We start from the raw sequence: 18,355 nt of genomic DNA on the forward strand, positions 1-18,355 counted from the left end.
TATTGAAACAAGTCCCTAGTTGTATCTCTTCAAGTATCAAAGCCCCCCTAACACAGTGATGCTCGCCTACCGCCCACGCGGCTTGGAGCATCACGGTCTAAGAATGTTGCACAACATCAGAGTCAGCTAACGCCTCACTTCTCACACTTCACACATAACTTTCGGTGTTTTCAAGCCGAGCTGAGATATACCTAGGTAGCCAAGTGATCAACATGAGAGTTTGAGATTTGAAGAACCGTCAAGGATCTCAGATCCGGAGGCAAAGGTGGCGTAAGGGTCTGAATCATGATTGTGTCTAATGATAGATACATGTCTCTGTTGTCTTGGTCTCGTCAATATTCGGGTACATCCGGGATTATGATGCCCACCAGAGTCAAAGTTCTGATATTGGACAACATCGATGGTGTTATATTTCGGGAGTCTTCATGTGAAGTGGTTCTTGACCCGCTGAGACAACAGCACACCAGATATATGACCTCGAGGCTGTCTCGGCTCTTTAGTTCCGAACGTCTTGTGCATCATCAATACTCTGGGGCGATATTGATGTGGAGATGAATGCGAGCCTTCTTGTTTGGCGACAATGGTGGGCATGTGACTGGTGTATGCGTCTGGCTGGACAAAGTCAGTTTTTCTCTCCATGAGCTTCAATCAAAAGAAGTAACCCACAGGCTTTATGCGGCAAATAGTCCGTAGACAATGAAATCTTGGTCTCTGAGATACTTGGTACGGTAATGCCTGGCTTTTGGGTTGAGGGTTTTTGAACCTTTAAGACAAGGCTTTCCGGAGTGAATTTTCCTTTGCGGCGTTGAGAATGGACCAAGAAGTTGTCATGATGGGAGCCAATAATTTTATACAGGTATGGATAGGGAAAAACTGTCCTCATAACTGATGTTTAGCGATGATCTACACACATATACAGAACTGATATTCAAGGGGTATGGTCAGAGGCCAACCCTAACCCAACTATCTTGGCCATCAACTTACAACCAAGGCAGTGAGGCCGGAGTACGGATTGCTGGATTCTGTACATCCTTTCCCCTTGTTTCCATTCCTCTTTCAACTCAATTGACTCATATCTAATCTAAACATAACAATGCCAGCAAGAATAAATCTTCGCATCCCGTTCGCACCTTTTTGTACTCTCTTTCACCAACCAAGAGTGACGTCATACCTCTCATCTCACCCCCTATCCCCTATCGCCGACAAGCCTCACCACCAACAACTTCACAATCGCCTTTCATTTCGACTTCATATACCATCCTCCTCCTTCCACACATATTCAACTCTAGCACCCCCTCTCACCATGCCAAAACGCAAAACCACCACCGCCACCACCACTACCAAACCAACCACCACCCGCCAGTCCAAACGAACCAAAACAACCACCCCTCATCACCCCCATCATCTCACCCCGCCATGTCCCCCCCCAAAAAAGCCTCCTCCCTCTTCACCCCCCCCTCCCGCCCTCAAAACCAACCGCCTCCTCGAACCAGGCCCCATCCTCCTCGTCTCAACCGGCAACCCCCAAACCCAAACCCACAACCTAATGACCCTAGGCTTCCACACCATGATTTCCCACTCCTCCCCCACCCTCATAGGCCTAACCCTCGGCCCCTGGGACCATTCCTACTCCCTCCTCTCCTCGTCAAAAGAATGCGTCCTCTCCATCCCAAACCTCACCCTCGCCAAAACCGTCGTCGACATCGGCAACATCTCCTCTTCCGACCTCCCCCCCTCCGAAACCAAATGGGACCGTTTCAAACTAGACGCCATCCAAGGAGAAAAGGTTTCCTGCGCGCTCGTCGGAGGTGACGGCATAATCGGGAATTTAGAGTGCAAAGTGGAGGATGAGTCGCTAGTGAAGAAATACAACTTTTGGGTTTTGAGGGTTGTCAAAGGGTGGGTGAATGAGCAGAACTTTAGGCTGGATGGGACAGCGGTCGAGACGGACAAGGGGAAGATGATGCATCATAGGGGCGATGGGAGTTTTTTTGTTGGTGGGGAAGAGGTGCTGGATTTGAGGGGACGGATGACAAAGTGGAGGATGTTGCAGGATTAAGGGGTGCGAGGGAAAAGATTATGAAGTTTGGGTGATTGGGGATACAAGTCATGGATGGTATGGTGAATCACAATGGTCATGATGAAAATAAAAACCCACATAAAAAAAAAGGTCATTTGGAATCGTCTCTTTTTAGCAGCCAACCCCCCCAAAAATGATATCAAACAACAAAACATTCCCGTCGCCGTCATAAGCCATTCCAAACATACCATAGCCAGCTAGCCTCCCAGCACCTGCTCTAAAACCGCCAGAAAGCACAATCCAGTCAACACAAAAGAAAAAGACGGCAACACCACCCGCAAACCAAAACCTAGCAATAAAAACTAGAGTACATAAATGTGGTTATTATTGCACGCTGAGCTGGAACATTGCTAATAATCCATCGGCGCATCCACCAACGCAACGCCCCTCTGCGCCCCATTACTTCCACTGCTCTCTCTCTTGTTGATATTCTCATTGCTGCTCGGAGGTGGCGTCTCGGTCCTGTTCGAAGCAGGCGTTACCCTCCTCCCCGAGGAGAACCGGGCACCGCTTCTCCCGAGGCTGTTCCTCTTCTCCAACACGGCCTCGCTATCCTGCTGCGCTACCTGCTGCACCTGAGGCACAATGGGGAGGGCACCCCCTAAAAAGTTACCATCAGCAGGGTGGCTAAGCCCCATGCTCGCATCGTCCGGCACCTCGAGGCTTGTCCTCTTGGGGAGCACAGGGCCCATGCTCTGTCGTTTCCTGTGAGCCTGTGTTGGGCTGGAAAGACCAGTCGAGATGGGGAAGCGAGTCTCTGGTCTGCCCACCGACCTATCACGGGCATGGCCACGTGGGCCAGGAGCCGGAGAGGTAGCACGAGATCTGCTGCCCTGTGCTTTTTCAAGGAGCACACGGTTGCGCTCCTCCATGTGGGCTTTGCGGTTGCTTTCGTCGGTGGAGATGGCTCGTGGGCGGCCACCTGGGTTGGCGCGGAGGGATCCAGACGCGTTATTGGTAGAGAGACGCTTGAGTTCGTTGAAGATGGCGTCCTTATGGGCGAACAAGTCACGGACCAAGCGGTAGGCATGCTTCTCCTCCATGGTGAGCGAGGTTTCGGTGCGAGGGCGAAGCACGCAAGGGGCCAAGGAAGTAGCGAGCTTGACGATGTACTCCTCATCGGCAGAGGTCAGGTCGATCAGGCGGGTGAAGTGGTTCATGCAGGCATCCAGTGTGGCAATATTAGTGAGCCTCAATTGAGACAGTGTCTGCTGGAGGATGGGCACGCGGGCGGCATCGCTGTCGTTGCCGGTGGGGGTAGTATAGATGGTTCTAATAATTTCATATACGTGCGAAGAAACCAAAGAATCTGAAAAAATGTCAGTAAAGCCCAGAAGGCAAATCGCAAACGATAAGAGGACATACCTGGAAGCTCAAGAAGGTATAATTTCAACAGGCTGGCAACAGTCGGGATGTCAAAATCGGCAAAGGTTTCCAACGCAGGCGGCTTGCCATTGTTGACCAAAGCTCTCAACTTGTGCGTTTGAGACAAGGGAACCTCGTGGAGCCACACCCCTCTCCGGGCCTCATCGCCCTCGAGGTCTGGATAGTGATGATCCAAGTAGGTAAGCAGCGTTGTAACGATAATAGGCACACGCTTTCTGTCAGCCCTGGCTCGGGCCTCGAGATCCACACCAAAGGTCTGGTCATCCACCTTGTTGTAGTAGTTCTCGTACGTTACAACCTTGGGAGCAAAGCTACCGGTGCGGTAGTTCTCCAAGAGATAGCGCAAGTCGCCAAGCGGCTGCACTGTTTCCTGGAACAGCATCATGTTATCCACGGTGGCCTGGAGGCTAGGAATAACGTTGCTGATAGTGCCCGAGAAGTCCAACACAACTGTCTTGATGGCCTTGAGCCTATCCAGCTCGCAGCGCTCAAGAAACTTGAGATGTAGGAAGATGGCCTCCTCCAGCTCGCACCTCATTTCATCCAGCTTCAGAACACTGGCCTTGTACTTTTCGTCCGCCTCCCGGGCCTCCCGGCGCATACGCTCAGCTGGCGTCTCGTTCGGCCTGGAAGTGTTGAGCACATCCCACTTGGCGAGATATTCAGTAACAGTGCCAACCACAGGCGAGTCAGAACCATCAGACCCAGAGGTGGGCATGGAGAAGGCTCTTGAAATCGACTTCTTTTCTGGCACACCAGACATCTCGAAAGCCTTGGGCCGCCATTGGTAGTGCATCTTTGAGCTATTGGCGAACGTGTTGCCAACATTACCAACCAGTCTCAGGAAGCCGTGCGTTACCAAATCCTGGCCGATTCTCTCGGCATAACTCACGCTTGAGCTTCCCATGTGCCGCTGAAGATACTCGACAATATCGGTTCCCGCAGACGTGTTCTGATATGTGCCGAGAATGGGGACCTTGGTCTCGCCCATCTTGATCGTATTCAGCATGTGCTCGAGGATCTTCTTGACTTGGTCGGGGGTATAAGTCTCGTCGCCGATCTCGTAGGGCTCCTCCTCCTCGGCAATCTCGGGTTCGACCTTGATTTCAGGGATATCTTGGCCAGTTTTGGGGCTCGTTTCGGGGTCTTGGAACGCCAGCTTATTCTCCTCCTCCAAGTCTTCGAGTAGTCGGCACTTGTTGAAATAGGTGCTTCGGAGCTTTTTGCAAAGGTCGGCCTGCTTGTCGTGCGCCTTGATTCGAGACTGCAGCTCATCTTGAGAATCTTGTATCCGGGATTCGTGGGCCTCGCACCAGCGGCCAAAAGGGTTCACAACCAGGTCGCGAATATTCTGTGCAATCTTCTTGTGATTCTTGGCCGCTTCCTCCATCTCGGTCCGCACACCTTCATAGGCCTTTCGCACGCTGGCGCCATCGTCACGGTTGAACCCTCCCTGGACCTTGTCGACGGTTGGGGCGATGTCGGATAGCTTGTTTCCGTAGATCTCTTCGGCCTCGGCGCGCATTCGAGCAATGGTTAGAAGCTGGCGGTTCTCGACGACACCTTGTTGGAGCTTGCCGAACAGGACACCCAGTCCTTGATTTCTGTCAGCGCGGCCCCTTCACCACCTCACACTGGACATGCCAAAAAATCCACGCAAGAAACTCACCTGCGGCGTAGTCATTCGACCAGAACGAGTCTGCGAAACCGGGCATCTTTGCGAAAGACGACCGATTGCGCTCGGCGGTGGCGTGTACTTGGAACGGGTGGTAGAATTAGAGGTCAACGGCTCGCCCGGGAAGAAAAAGTCAAAGTGTAAACAAAGATTCGAAGTGCTGTGCTGGTCGTGAACTCGTAAAGCCAGTTTCGAGAGTCGGCCCCCAGAAATGGTGGATGCAGGGGGAACGTAGCCAAGGAGGTGTGGTGTGCGTCTCCAGCGCAATTGAGGCTGAGTTGTCTTACACTACGGAGTAGCTGGTACCGTACCGGGCAGTTGGGTAGAAATGTTCAGAAGGAAAACTCGGTTGGTAGGGCGCCGGAAGGCCGGGTCTGGAAGGGCACGCGACGGGACCTGAAGTTCAGTGGTCAGGAAGCAATGGGACGGGAGAAAAAGAAGCTTCAGTTGAACAACAAAAAAGTTCTGGATTCCGGCGCAATGATGGAAGCGGCAAGAAAGCAGGCAAGTGTCCCGACAACCCCAGGATGCAGAAACCCAGCGCCATCGCCGTTTCATTGGCCAGACAGCCAGAGCACCGAAAGCTTTCACTGACGACCGACAAGAGGCCACCAGCGGGGGCCTGCCCCTCAACCCCTGCAGCAGATTGTGGCCCACCAAATGTCCACCATTCACCTCGAAACGAACAGCCGGAATGCCCTTTCTCACCGACTTCTTGAAACGTCAAGTCTCTTTTCAGCTAGAGACACCTCAGCAGTACAATCAGGCTTGTTGGAGAGTTCGGAATGTCTTGTTTCGCTCTTGTTGGTTCTGGGCTTCGGAGGACGAACGACCACCAGGCACTGATGACGTAAGGAGACCGTTATAGAAGCACCTGAAGAGTAGTGTAGGGCTGTCAATCAGCCTGGGCAGGGTCCAGCTCGCCCAGCCTGTCCGTGTCAACTCACGATATCATATCCTTGAGCATAGCTTGTCTGGAAATCTGCGGCACAATCGTGTAGGGAGCTCATGAACTATACCTGTCTGACAGCCAACAGTTGCCGACGGGATACGGATCATGTCAACCGCAGCATCCTAACAGGTTGGTTGGTAAGTAACATATCATTCTGTTAGTGCACAGACATTTTTCTCAACAGCAACAGAGAGAATCAGCGAGAATCTCAGTGGGCTCAAAGCACGTCAACAGTACTTCATAAACCAATTGAATACAGGCTTCTGAAATTATACATTGTATGATTCATGATACCGGACTCCCATCAAAATCCCAAACGCTTGCAAAAAGTCCTAAAAAGCTGTCATGAAGCTTAGCCGAGACACTCTCCCTTTAGCGACCCGAGTCTAAGGATTGCTAAGCCGCGTATCAATCCCCGTCTCCGTCCCCTGACGTCTTTACACCCGTATCCAAACAAATCTGCCTCGCCGTCTATGCAGCTTCGGAGCATCGACACTATCGTCTCTAAAGAACAGAAATAATCCACAGAGGGTCAAGTTGCCAGTTCCGATGAAGTCGGACCGATACCCCAAGTGGGCCGAGCTCGAAGCCGGCGACTTCGGCTCCGATTCACGGTCACGTCGGAGGCCGGCAAGGGCGAAGAGAGTGACTTTGTGTGTTGTATTCTCATGCCTCTTACTTTCATATCTGTTTTTCCCCATAAGCGGTGCCGGGTATATTCCCCGGAGGCCCCCCGCGTCAAAACCACAGCTGCCAAACAGCATTCAAGAGCGCGTCAAGCACATCTTGAGCCATACACCCTTGATTGGTAAGTGGCATATCAAATTATCTATGAACCTAAGGAATGACTTAGATATCAGATGGGCACAACGACCTGGCCATCCTCCTCCGGGCCTACTACAACAACCACATCTACAACGACAACTTCACCAAGCCCTTCACCAAAGGCGGCCTCACCGGCCATGTTGACATCCCCCGTCTCAGGGCCGGGATGAACGGCGGTGCTTTCTGGAGTGTATTCTGGCCCTGCCCGTCCAACGGTTCAGATTTCTCAGACTCCAGCTATGGTTCCAGTCAGTCTCCCCTACACCCTACCACATCCATAGGTACCTAACACACGTCCCAGTCGTAACATCAACCCTCTCCCAAATCGACCTCCTCCACCGCCTCTCCTCCTCCCATTCAGAAACCTTCTCCCCCATCATCAACATCTCCTCCCTCTCCGCTCTCGCCGCCTTCCGCCAAAACAACCAGCTCATCTCCCCCCTCGGCATCGAAGGCCTCCACCAAATAGCCAACTCCCCCTCCATCCTCCGCCAATACCACTCCCTCGGCGTCCGCTACGCAACCCTAACGCACAACTGCCCCAACAAATTCGCCGACTCCGCCCTCGACACTCTTCCAGACGACCCGAGAAAAGTCCGGATCGCACCCCCTGTTCACCACGGGCTTTCTGCGCCTTATGGTGTCGACCTCATCAGGGAGATGAACAGGCTAGGTATGATTATTGATTTATCTCACACTTCGGTTGATACCATGCTCGATGTCCTTGGTGGGAATCCAGACAAGACAAGCGGGAGCAGGGCACCGGTTATGTTCAGCCATTCTTCTGCTTTCGCCGTCTGCCCTCACCCGAGGAATGTTCCTGACCGTGTGCTTGATCTGGTGAGGCAGAACGGGGGGGTGGTGATGGTGAATTTTGCGCCGGATTTCATTAGCTGTGTTGAGGGTGGGGAGGGGGAGTTGCCGGTTTTTGATGGGGAGAATGCGACCATTGAGCAGGTGGTGAGGCATGTCAAGTATATAGGGGAGCGGATTGGGTGGGAGCATGTGGGGTTTGGGAGTGACTTTGATGGGATTGAGAGTGTACCGAAAGGATTGGAGGATGTGAGCAAGTACCCTGATTTGGTTGGCAAGTTGTTGGAAGAGGGGGTGAGGGATGAGGATGTGAAGAAGGTGGTGGGGGGGAATGTGTTGAGGATTTGGGGGGAGGTGGAGAGGGTTGCTAGGGAGATGCAAGAGAAAGGAGAGCCGGTGATGGAGGATGAGCTGCATAGTTTGTGGTGATTATCGGTGTTTTTTTTTTTTCCTTTTCTTTTTTGTTCTTTTTTTGTTTGTTCATTGCTTGTTGTATTGTACACTAGAAACACAGATTTCTTTTCCGGGCCCAGGCTGTTGGTTTTTTCCAGCTCCTGCACTCCGGGATAACCTCTAACGCCGCGCCAATGGTTTCTTGTCTCCTCTTCCACTCTCTAAATCCTATATAAAGTTTTACCCCTTGCGCTCGACTCTGTTGAGCTTGATGGCGGTCATGTTCTGGTTTCTTGTCCGTTGGCCGCGGACGGGCAGGTTCATGGCGTGTCTTCTGCCGCGGTATGTTCCCATGTCACGTAACCGTTTGATGTTATCCTGGATAATCTTTCGCGCATCGCTTTCTATCACCATGGTTGATAACTCGGCTGTCAGGGCTGTGACGGTCTTGGGCGACAACGTGCCAATCTTGGCTCTGGGGTGGATGGAGTGCTTGGCCATGATCCGGGTCGCAGTCTGAGGACCGAGGGCATAGAAGTGTTGGAGGGCTTTCTGTGGTCGGGAGGTTAGAATAGCTGTTCATCGTCGTCGGTCTTGGAGGGGCAGGAGACGGCGCACCTGGACAAGCTTGGCCTCGTGGAAATTGACACCGAATAGGGACACCTGAGGATCATGGTTAGCACATTGCAAGCTGTGGGAGATAACTGGGAGCTCGTACCATGTTGAAGAATGCGGGCTGCCAGCCTCAAGTCACCGTCTCGTTGCTAGCAATCGTGGGCCAGGGCCAATGTCGTCGCAGACAAGGTCCCAACTTGAATTCGAGATGCGACCGGGTCCTGCCGATTAAAAATCCGGCGGACGTTTGGCAGCTGGATGCAGCCGGCAGACCCCGGCATTTGGTTGCCTGGACTTGGGCTGCAAGCCAAGCAGGGGTCTTGCCCAAAATGAATTTACAACCAAAATTCATTCGCCGAGTGAGTCGAATATCAGAGCAGCACGACGACTCACACACCTCACAATCATGAGAACATTCCAATCCCGACCAGAGAGGGACCTCCCCTACTCGGATGAGTTCTCCTCTGCCGAGGAATACATCGAGAGCCTCCTCGACTTCACCACCAACTCAGAGACCTTTCGCTTCCTCTGCGGTGGTGTTCACATATTGGACTTTTTCACAACCGAACCCGGCGTCTTCGTTGCAGCTGTGCCCAAGGAATGGCAAGCTTTTCTTCTGGAGAAGGAGCCAATGGTTCTTCTCGATTTTCTCATGCGGGACGACCTGTCATCTCTCTCACCCAACCGTGGCCCCGGCTCACCTCCCGAGTCGCTTGTTCGGTATGTCAAGGACATCAGAAAACATTCGTTGAGGCGGTCATTTCAGCCTAGCAAGCCCAAGCTCCCCATACTACCCCGATCAGTCGCCCTTGGTATGAAGACAAAAAAGGTTCACGAAGTAACCCATTTTGCCGGGTACATCGACAGGCTGGCCGAGGACATTGCTGAGACCCGGGGCAAGGACTTGACTCACTTTGTCGACTTTGGCTCTGGTCAGAACTACTTGGGTCGTACTCTTGCAAGTCCACCTTACAACAAGCACATTGTAGCAGTGGAGAGCAAAGAAGCCAACATGGCTGGCGCCAAGGACCTCGATATCTTGTCAGGCTTGGCCGAGAAGGAGAAGCGAGTTCGGAACAAGAAGCTCTACCACCGGATTCTAGAGGCCACGGATCCGTCTCAGCATAACGACGAGGAGGCCTTGAAGCGGGTCGCAAGAGAACTCGGTGTGACAGACGAGGAGCTTGCCACGATCGATCTCAGATCACGCAAGGAGATGCAGGCCACGTATACCGTCGAGGAGGGGAAGGGAACCATCGAGTATGTCGTCGGGCGCCTTGAGCACGCCGACCTGACTGGTGTTCTTTCGCAGCTGAGGGGTTGCGAGGAGGAGGTTGACCAAGACAAGCTCGCTATGATGGCGGTATCCATCCACTCTTGCGGGAACCTCTCGCATTATGGTATTCGTTCCATGGTGCTGAACCCATGCATCCACGCCGTAGCCATTGTGGGCTGCTGTTACAACCTGATGACAGAGAAGTTGGGTCCCCCTACTTTCAAGCCCCCGTTCGGTCGACCAAGTCTGCAGCCCATCAATGCTCGAGTTGCACGAGAAGCAGAGAAACGAGACCCCCAGGGCTTCCCCATGAGCGAGCGGGTGTCCACTTACAATGATGACGGGGTCCGACTGAATATCACCGCCCGCATGATGGCGTGTCAAGCGCCTCAGAACTGGACTGAGCAGGAAAGCAGCGGCTTCTTTACCCGCCATTTCTACCGTGCGGTCCTCCAAAAGATGTTTCTGGACAGGGGCGTCATCTCGCGGATCTATCATGGTGAAGAAACTGACAAGAGTGTCTTTAACACAAGCACCAACCCGGTGGTAATCGGGTCCTTGAGGAAGCAGTGCTATACCTCATTCGCTGCCTATGTCCGTGGAGCAATTGCAAAGCTGACCACCAACTCCGAGTTCAACCAATACAACGAGGTCATTACAGAGAAGATGGGGAACATCACGGACGAGGAAATTGCTCGATATGAGGACGAGTTCCGAGATCGGAAGAGAGAGCTCAGCGCCGTATGGAGCTTGATGGCCTTCAGCGCATGCGTCGTAGAATCCCTGATTGTCACTGACCGCTATCTCTTCTTGCGCGAGCACTCTAATATCGTCCAAGACTGCTGGGTCGAGACGGTTTTCGATTACCGCGAGAGCCCCCGCAACCTGGTGGTGGTTGGCATCAAGAGGTAATCAGACATTGGGCATCGATCAATGCGCAAAGTTTCTCATTGCTTCTTGTGTGTGGTGATCGGTTGGTGACCCCTGAGTTTTGCCGCCATTGGCCGCCGGCAGACTTCGGATGGTTCTTTGAGGTCTCGACTGTGGGCTAGCCGTCAACGATATTGATTCCTTCGGGCCGAACCTCCAGCGGCCAGCCGAATATTGTCCAGCCCCCGCCACCAAACCTCTCCACCAAAAGGCCGAGATTTGACATGTCAGATCAGGAAACCCAGCAGAATCATTATGAACCAGTCCCGTGCTTCAATAGGGCCGAAGGAAAGACGCCCCCCGCCTTCTGCTATCGCCGTCACACCCATGGTGTATTCCTCGAACCTGCGTCGTGCAGTCTGGCTCAAGCTGGGGGCGCAGCGACTGGGGAGCATGGCGTCACAGTTCATGTTGGTTGTCAAGATTATTGGATCAAGTTCTCGCTGGTCTTTTCCGCCCGGCTTCCGGCCAGGTCCAGATCTCAACATGTCTCATGGGCATCTGAGCCATATTCCACAGCGGTCACATCCACCTCGATGGCTGAAACTTCGCGAAGCCCGAGGTGCTCGGGCGAGTGTGTGCTGGCGATGGGGGCTATTGTTGGGAGAAGCAAGGTGACGACAGAATCGACTCAACCCCACCCTGGAGAATCTGGTGCATCGTGGTATTCTACCCACGTTGATATCCGGCAACTAGCAAATGCGGACTGGCCGAGCAGTGGGATTGGGTCTCTTGCCCATCATCACCAAGCTGCCGGCAGCACACTATGACAGGAACCTGCGAGTTGTTGAACATTATCAACGGGTATTATAGCAACAGAGCTTTCCCTCGTCCCCCTTTTCTCGATCTTGTTACGTGGGTGTTTCTATGCCACGACACGGGAGGGCTGATCAGCAGGGCGGGGAAATCCCATCCCCCGGTCTTTTGTCAGGAACAAGATTTTTTTTTTTGTTGAAAGCTCGCCGAGGTGTGTGTTCCTGTGTTTCTCCTTGGTCAATTTTACTCCGAGTCTCAGTTGGCCTTCTCCCAGCCAGTTTCCACCCCTCTTTTTTCCCCTTCTTGGCGCTGTCGACCTGGACATTGCGTACTCATCTCTCGCAACAAACACATGACCAGCCAGCCATCAGCTTTCCGACGACAGTGCAGGCTGGTTGCTGTGCGGTGGTGGTACGGTCTCTGACTGAAGGAGTCTAATTAGTTGCCGGACTGCTGAGTGCGGGGCAATGGAACTTGGCAACGCCGCAACATGAGCTCTCACCAGCAGCAGCACGACGGATGATGGATGGAGAGGGTGATCTGAGCGGAGACGCCATCCGCGGGTGTCCACCCTGTGAACCCCTCCCCCTCTATTTGCTTCGGCAGCTGTCTGATCTCTAGATCATGATCTTTTGAGTGAGAGAGACCTCGGAGGAGCATCCGAACCCCTGTCTCAGGAGCGGCACGCCTGCGCAAGGTGAGGACCGGCAAACGAGAAGCTTTCTCGCTTGGAGGTTAGGACACCGTCGGCTCGTAAACCCCCACGTCGACGACCCACCATGGCTGCACGCAAGTTGCATGCAGAGAGGGCCCCAAAAGGTGACAGGTCACAATCCCTTTGGACTCTCTTTTTGCGATCGCGTCAGGTCATGGGAAAGGGCCAAGCTGTCCCGAGTGGACCTTTTGGCGTCAGAGTTCAGTTCCCGATGGCTTTACCTATCATCTATGGAGTTCCATATGTAAGCCCAAAGATCAATGTGGCCCCATTGATGCCGATCCCTTCCTTATCTCGACCCCATCCAGAGGCTTTGTGTGTCTTTCCTGCTGTCGTGGTTGGGAATTCCATACCGTAATGCTACGCTCTCGCTGCTGCAGGTGAGAACCTTTATGGCCGGCTGTGGCTGTTGCTGTTGGGATGAAAAACAGGGACGGCTCAAGCGAACAAAAACAAACCCACCGTCCAGTTGCATTGGATGGGAATCCTGATTCCATACCTTCTCCGTCCCCCTTGAGACACAGATGCAGAGAGTTACGGAAACAGAATAGAAAAAGGGATGCGTCGTGCGTCACTGTTGCACAGGAGCGTGCACATCACACAAGCTCGCCCCTCCCGGCTCTGCGCGGCACACATGCAGGAGGCAGACAGCAGTTGACCTGACCTCGGTGTTGTGTTGTGATATTTTGCCCCAGTTTGCCTTTTGTCGTCGATTTTGGGTTTTATTAGTTGAGAGATCTGATATAAGAAGCTGGTCTTATCCCCCACTACCGGTCCTTTTTCGTCACCTTCGTGGGGCTGTTGGCTATTTGGCGGAGTCACCCCCGTCTTATACAATTACCTATCTACGGGGTACGGTACGGCACCCGTCCACCTCCACCACACCACTTATTCAGCCATCTTTAAAGTTTAAGCTCTCGATACCTCCGTTTTGTTCATTTCCTTGTTTTCTTATCAGTTCCCAATCCCTCGACCCGACAACAAAGAGTACAACACGGCCCCTCCATTGACAACCGTTCACAACCCCGCCCGCTTGGTCCTCGGGTTCGCCCGCCTAGCGCCGGTCCATCGGTGTTGCAACGGTTGAGTCAACGGTGCACCCACTCTTTCTTTATCAGCCTTATAAGTCGTGCGACATCTGGAGCTGCTCGAGGGACTGCTGGGTTCGAGGGTGCTCATCTAAAGACAGACCAATGGCGTTGACCGCTCAAGTACACTTCTTGGTGAGTGGATTTATCCATGGCAGAGGTCCGTGAACCATGGCTGATTATCTTGATAGGATGGCACCTTGAGTCTCATCCACATCCCCCTGAGCCTCTACCCTACCTTACTCCAGCCCATACTCCGACTCCTCTTTCCACAAAGCCGTGGCTCACCACCCGATCTGAACCTTGACAGCCTCACCCTGGACAGCAGTCAACATGGCTTCCTCAACATCAGCGTCACCCCTCTCGAGTGCTCCATAGTCTGCCACTCCTCCTGGGCCAAAACAATCTTTGAACCAGCCATCAAGCAACTACCCCGCGACACGGCCAAAACAGTCATCATCTCCAAAGATGACTACGTCGTCTTCTCCGTCATCAGCGTCGGGATGGATGCCGGGTCTCGAGTAGCGGACCTCACCTCCCCTTTGGCCCTAGCCAACATCCCCCTCTTTTTCATCACGACCTATTACTCTGACTTCATCCTCGTCCCAGTCAAAGACAGGCAGGCGGTCGAGAAGACGTTGCTATCACGGGGGTTTGTCTTTTCGGAAGACAGTGATGACAGCTTCCCTTTTACATCCCCTTACAGCACCAATCACGGCAGGAGGGCGAGTCAAGGCAGCAGCTTGAACGAACTCCCCACCACGGCCCGACAACAACCACCACCACCGTCCGCGATCCCGGAGCTCCAGGAGAGGACGTTTGACAATCTCAAAAAGAGGAACGTGGTCCCTTATGTCGAGCAGGGTCTGCTGCTGGTGCAGTGCTCGGGCAGGCAGGACAATAACATGATAGGGGGTTACTCGGAACGGCCGTCTACCTTTCATACTAACGGGCATGGGAGCCGCAACCGGCATTCTGCGCACAAGCCGTGCTGGGCCGATACGGTTGATACTAAGCTTTATACCGGGCTGGTGTCGGCTTTGGTGTCTCAGCCGAGGTTTTTCAGTATCACACTGGCGCAGGACGATCCGCCTTCGTTGCTGCTGGATAGGGAGTTGGTGGGGATTTTTGGGGATAGTCTTGTTGGGGCGACGACGGAGGGGGGGGTTTCGCTTGTGCCGATTTTTCTGGACTTGAGCAGTCTGCCCATCGAGGCGACGGGGATTGTGAGCGGGGTGGCGGGGACGTTGGTGAAGGAGCTGAAGGAGCAGTACGGGGCGGTGGCGGAGGAGGAGGAGGATGGGGGTGGTGGGGGGAGGGGGAGGGGGAGTGCGCAGGAGGAGGAGTTGGAGTTGAGTTTTTTGAGCACGGTGAGGGCGGGGGCGGTGATTTTGGGGGAGGAGGTTAGTATTAGGGCGATGGAGGCTTTGAGCAGGGTTCTGGTGAGGGAGGGGAAGTGATTGGGGGGGTTGAAAAGAGAAGGGGAAAAAAAAAAGATCAAAAAGGGACAAGGTGTGGGGGTTATATACAAGGCATAGGTTGCGTGTGCGTTCATATCAAAAGTTCACCACTTCATCTCGTATTACAAAGTTTCAAATATAGGTATCCTTCCAACTGATGACTGTCGCATCATGTCCGTGACTTCCAATCACCTGAACCGAGGGCATCTTTCGCACCCCTCCTGCTAGCGTCATACCCAGCCCCCTCAAACCTTCCTATCCAAAATCCATTCCTTCCTCCTCCCCTTACCCAAACCCACATCGGTGTCACCTCCCCTTCTTCCTCCCCCCCTCCTTCTCCTCAGTCACCAATCCAGCCCTGACAAACCCATCCCTAGCAGCCATATTAATCAACGCGAACCGCCTCGGCCCCAGCTTCTGCCCTCCATACCACCGCGTCACCACCACCATGACATCCCACAAGTCCATAACCTGCATCAGGTGAAGCAGCCTCCCTCCCGCGGCCGTCTCCCCGTCGTCGTCACAATCTTGATAACTCGTCCCGTTTTCGCCTCTGATCCGCCAAGCGGTGATATTATGTGTCGCCGACCTCACTTTTTTGTCTGTTGCCAGCAGGTGCGCGAGATAGCCTTTTGCTTGGGAGACGGATGTTACCGGGGCGGTGCGGGCTAGGAAGGTTGACTTAAGCTCGGTGAAGGGGGCGCTTAAGATCCAAGGAGGTGGGGGGGAGGGAGGTTTCGGGTTGGGATTGGGGGGTGGAGAGGGGAGGGGAGGGTGATGGGACTGGGGAGGTGGCCAAAGTGAGGAGGTCGTTGAAGGATTCGATTGCGTCAAAGAGGCAGACTTGGCCTGGGGTGTGGACTTGGGTGATCGCGTCCCTGAAGAGGGAGAGGTCGCGGGCTGCGGTGCCTTTTGGGAGGGCTGGGTTGGAGGAGTGGGTTGAGAGGGTGGATGGGGGACGTCGGGGTAGGAAGGGGGAATTGGATGAGGAGGGAGGAGGATGGGGGGAGGAAGGGTCCAGGGGGTAGGGTGAGGATGTAGATTGAGGAGGTGGGGGGTCGGTGGGGGAGGGGAGGAGGGTTGAGTCGCCGTAGATGGAGTTTAGGGCTGAGATTTCGTCTTGGAGGGCTTCGTTCATTGTTTGTTGTGGTTTCGGGCGTTGATGAGGGTTTTTCGGGAGACGTGGTGAGCATTGAGGCGAGAGAATGTGTTGGAGGTGTGCGGGATGGTGAGGAGTGGCGTTTGTATAAGTGGTGAGTTGTGAAAATGAGAGGTGGTTGAAATTCGGGTGAGGCCCACGGGTGAGTTGAATAAGTGGGACCGGGGTCATGTCGGCTCGGGCCGATGCATCGATGCTGAGGACTCGACAACGAGACATCTCACAAAGCGATAGGTACAATTACCATTATAGTTTTATTTCTGTCACTGGGTCATATCTGGGTCATGTCTGGCTCACTTGTGAGCTTTATCTCTCGTTAATGGCACGAAAGTCTGTCTACTTGGTATGTCATGTTCTTACAGTTAAAGACATCACAGCCAACCCAGCTCAGTGAGTCTCTCTCAAGTCCGTAATGGGGAACAGTTTCCTGGGAGGAATATATGTCTAATAAGTCCCCTCTGAAACTATGGTCTATTTCTCACTTTCATTCTACCTCTCACCCAACACCAATGCTTTGTCAAGAATCACCTGACTCATCCCCATTGGTTTGGCCCTCAATCAGCTTCCCCCCCCCAAATACTGGGCATCCCTCAATGAGGCATTGCTTGCAGTGACATCCAGAGGCAAACTCCCAACACAATCCCTTTCTTGCCTTCTTTGATACCACAGTTTGGCTAGGTGAGTCTTCTTGTCTCTCGTACTTGGCCGCGCCTACACGCTCTGACACAGTGAACAATCATCGGCAGCCAGGCAAAAAAAGTTGGGTAAAAGGAGAACAATCACCATCTCTTCAAATTTATATCCTCTCTTTTCTCATTCCATCAACACATCGAAACAAAAGACAGCTTCCGAAATAGGCAGTCAAGTTGCAAGTCTAGCGCAAGTGTTAGTGTAACCCCTCCTCCCCTGCCCCCCCCCTTTCCATCTTGCCGCGACATCCCCGGCCTTTATGAACAAGATATGAACTGAGCCCAACCGACCTTGATAAACAGATTTAACAGTTTACAGCCAACAGAGAAGATATTTTCACCAACAGAGAGTCAAATACTCAAGATTCCAAATAAAGCAAAACAAAAACAAAAAATGGTCACCTTAGAGGATATTCAACCCAGCGTCCAAGCCGACGAGGGGACTCACACGGCCTTCTTTTACGGCAAGCATCTCAACCCCCCTTTTTTCCCACTTACAATTTCATACTAAGCAGAAAACAAATAGGCACCCTCATGGTCCCAGACGTCTTCTACACCGTCTGCTACAACCAATCCAACGTCCCCCCCGAGATCAAAGCCCTCCACACCTTCACCCCCGCCATCCTCCCCGGCTACATCCGCCGCCGCGTTCGAGGCGCCGACTACCCCGGTATCACCCCGGACAAAGACCACAAAGTCTTTGGCATGTACGCCTCCGGCCTCACAAACGCCAACATGAACAAGCTGGACATTTTTGAGGGGGGGCAGTACGTGAGGAAAACGGTCGAGGTGAAGTTGCTGGAGAAGGTGGGGGATGTGAGGGGGGAGGGGAACGTGGAAGGAGAGACGAAAAAGGCAGAGGTGTATGTTTTCCATCCGGATCACGAGGATGAGCTGGAGGATAGGGAGTGGGATTTGGAGGAGTTTAGACGGGAGAAGATGCAGAGGTGGACGAGGGCGGGGTATGTTTTTGATGGGTGTGATCCCAATGATCCGGCAAAGGTGGAGGCTGCTGTGTAAGGCATGGCCGGCCGGCAGGAGAGGGAGCCGTGATGGTTCGGTGTATGGAATTTGGGTCGCGAGTCAGGTGAGAGGAGGAGACAGCGATAATGTGGCTTTGAGTTCTGGTTACGAGATCAGCGAGGTCCCCGTCAGCGAATGTGGATTGATCTGTCATCTTTAGATAGAGAATGAGAAAGATGAAACATCTAGGTTGTGTGTGTACACTGTGGCCTGCGGCGATGGCGGCCGTTGGGTGTTTTATGACTAAACTTGGGGTCGACGGGAGAGCGGTCTGCGCCACAGGTGCAAGTTGCTTTAATGCGACGGCTTCCACCCGGGTTGTACGAGAACTCGTGCCAACTAGCCGAACTGCTGCATCGTGGACGACTTGGCGGTTTGTTAAGTATTACAGTAACGGCCCGTAGTCACGCTTGAAGAGGGCGGCAAGACCGGTAACTATGCCCAATTGGTGATATATCCATGGTGTTCATACTCTTGTGGTGGTGTTGTTACACTTGCAGTGAGGAACTCGGGTCTTTTC

The 18,355-nt window shown here is 53.3% G+C and overlaps 8 protein-coding genes across 8 annotated transcripts; 5 read left to right on the top strand and 3 right to left on the bottom strand.

Annotated features, from left to right (window-relative positions):
- Positions 1-328: 328 nt before the first annotated feature.
- rga8 (Rho-GTPase-activating protein 8) lies at positions 329-6,197 on the bottom strand. Its single transcript, XM_062944562.1, has 4 exons — positions 5,136-6,197; positions 3,446-5,062; positions 985-3,389; positions 329-873 (listed from the first exon to the last, which is right to left on the bottom strand). The coding sequence occupies exons 1-3, from the start codon at positions 5,179-5,181 to the stop codon at positions 2,431-2,433; spliced, it is 2,622 nt and encodes an 873-aa protein (XP_062803402.1). The 5' UTR covers positions 5,182-6,197; the 3' UTR covers positions 329-873; positions 985-2,430.
- Positions 1,094-2,059, top strand: QC764_208530 (uncharacterized protein; the record flags this gene model as incomplete). Its single annotated transcript, XM_062944561.1, has 1 exon — positions 1,094-2,059. The coding sequence occupies one exon, from the start codon at positions 1,094-1,096 to the stop codon at positions 2,057-2,059; it is 966 nt and encodes a 321-aa protein (XP_062803403.1).
- Positions 5,609-8,160, top strand: QC764_208550 (uncharacterized protein; the record flags this gene model as incomplete). Its single annotated transcript, XM_062944563.1, has 4 exons — positions 5,609-6,230; positions 6,294-6,901; positions 6,954-7,166; positions 7,220-8,160. The coding sequence occupies exons 2-4, from the start codon at positions 6,643-6,645 to the stop codon at positions 8,158-8,160; spliced, it is 1,413 nt and encodes a 470-aa protein (XP_062803404.1). The 5' UTR covers positions 5,609-6,230; positions 6,294-6,642.
- On the bottom strand, positions 8,153-12,369 carry QC764_208560 (uncharacterized protein). Its single transcript, XM_062944564.1, has 4 exons — positions 12,204-12,369; positions 8,843-12,125; positions 8,743-8,787; positions 8,153-8,676 (listed from the first exon to the last, which is right to left on the bottom strand). Exons 2-4 carry the CDS (start codon positions 8,843-8,845, stop codon positions 8,365-8,367), a joined length of 360 nt encoding a protein of 119 aa, XP_062803405.1. The 5' UTR covers positions 8,846-12,125; positions 12,204-12,369; the 3' UTR covers positions 8,153-8,364.
- On the top strand, positions 9,146-10,927 carry QC764_208570 (uncharacterized protein; the record flags this gene model as incomplete). The annotated part of the gene is made up of 1 exon (XM_062944565.1): positions 9,146-10,927. The coding sequence occupies one exon, from the start codon at positions 9,146-9,148 to the stop codon at positions 10,925-10,927; it is 1,782 nt and encodes a 593-aa protein (XP_062803406.1).
- A 1,240-nt stretch (positions 12,370-13,609) lies between the features above and the next one.
- QC764_208580 (uncharacterized protein) lies at positions 13,610-15,911 on the top strand (the record flags this gene model as incomplete). The annotated part of the gene is made up of 3 exons (XM_062944566.1): positions 13,610-13,639; positions 13,696-15,683; positions 15,756-15,911. 2 exons carry the CDS (start codon positions 13,610-13,612, stop codon positions 14,962-14,964), a joined length of 1,299 nt encoding a protein of 432 aa, XP_062803407.1. The 3' UTR covers positions 14,965-15,683; positions 15,756-15,911.
- QC764_208590 (uncharacterized protein) lies at positions 15,647-16,102 on the bottom strand (the record flags this gene model as incomplete). The annotated part of the gene is made up of 1 exon (XM_062944567.1): positions 15,647-16,102. One exon carries the CDS (start codon positions 16,100-16,102, stop codon positions 15,647-15,649), a length of 456 nt encoding a protein of 151 aa, XP_062803408.1.
- A 348-nt stretch (positions 16,103-16,450) lies between these two features.
- Positions 16,451-17,832, top strand: QC764_208600 (uncharacterized protein; the record flags this gene model as incomplete). Its single annotated transcript, XM_062944568.1, has 5 exons — positions 16,451-16,513; positions 16,686-16,801; positions 16,870-17,008; positions 17,116-17,276; positions 17,339-17,832. Exons 4-5 carry the CDS (start codon positions 17,207-17,209, stop codon positions 17,830-17,832), a joined length of 564 nt encoding a protein of 187 aa, XP_062803409.1. The 5' UTR covers positions 16,451-16,513; positions 16,686-16,801; positions 16,870-17,008; positions 17,116-17,206.
- Positions 17,833-18,355: the final 523 nt, after the last annotated feature.

Source organism: Podospora pseudoanserina, chromosome 2 (assembly GCF_035222485.1).
Source record: "Podospora pseudoanserina strain CBS 124.78 chromosome 2, whole genome shotgun sequence".
In the NCBI taxonomy this organism is placed as follows: Eukaryota; Fungi; Ascomycota; class Sordariomycetes; order Sordariales; family Podosporaceae; genus Podospora; species Podospora pseudoanserina.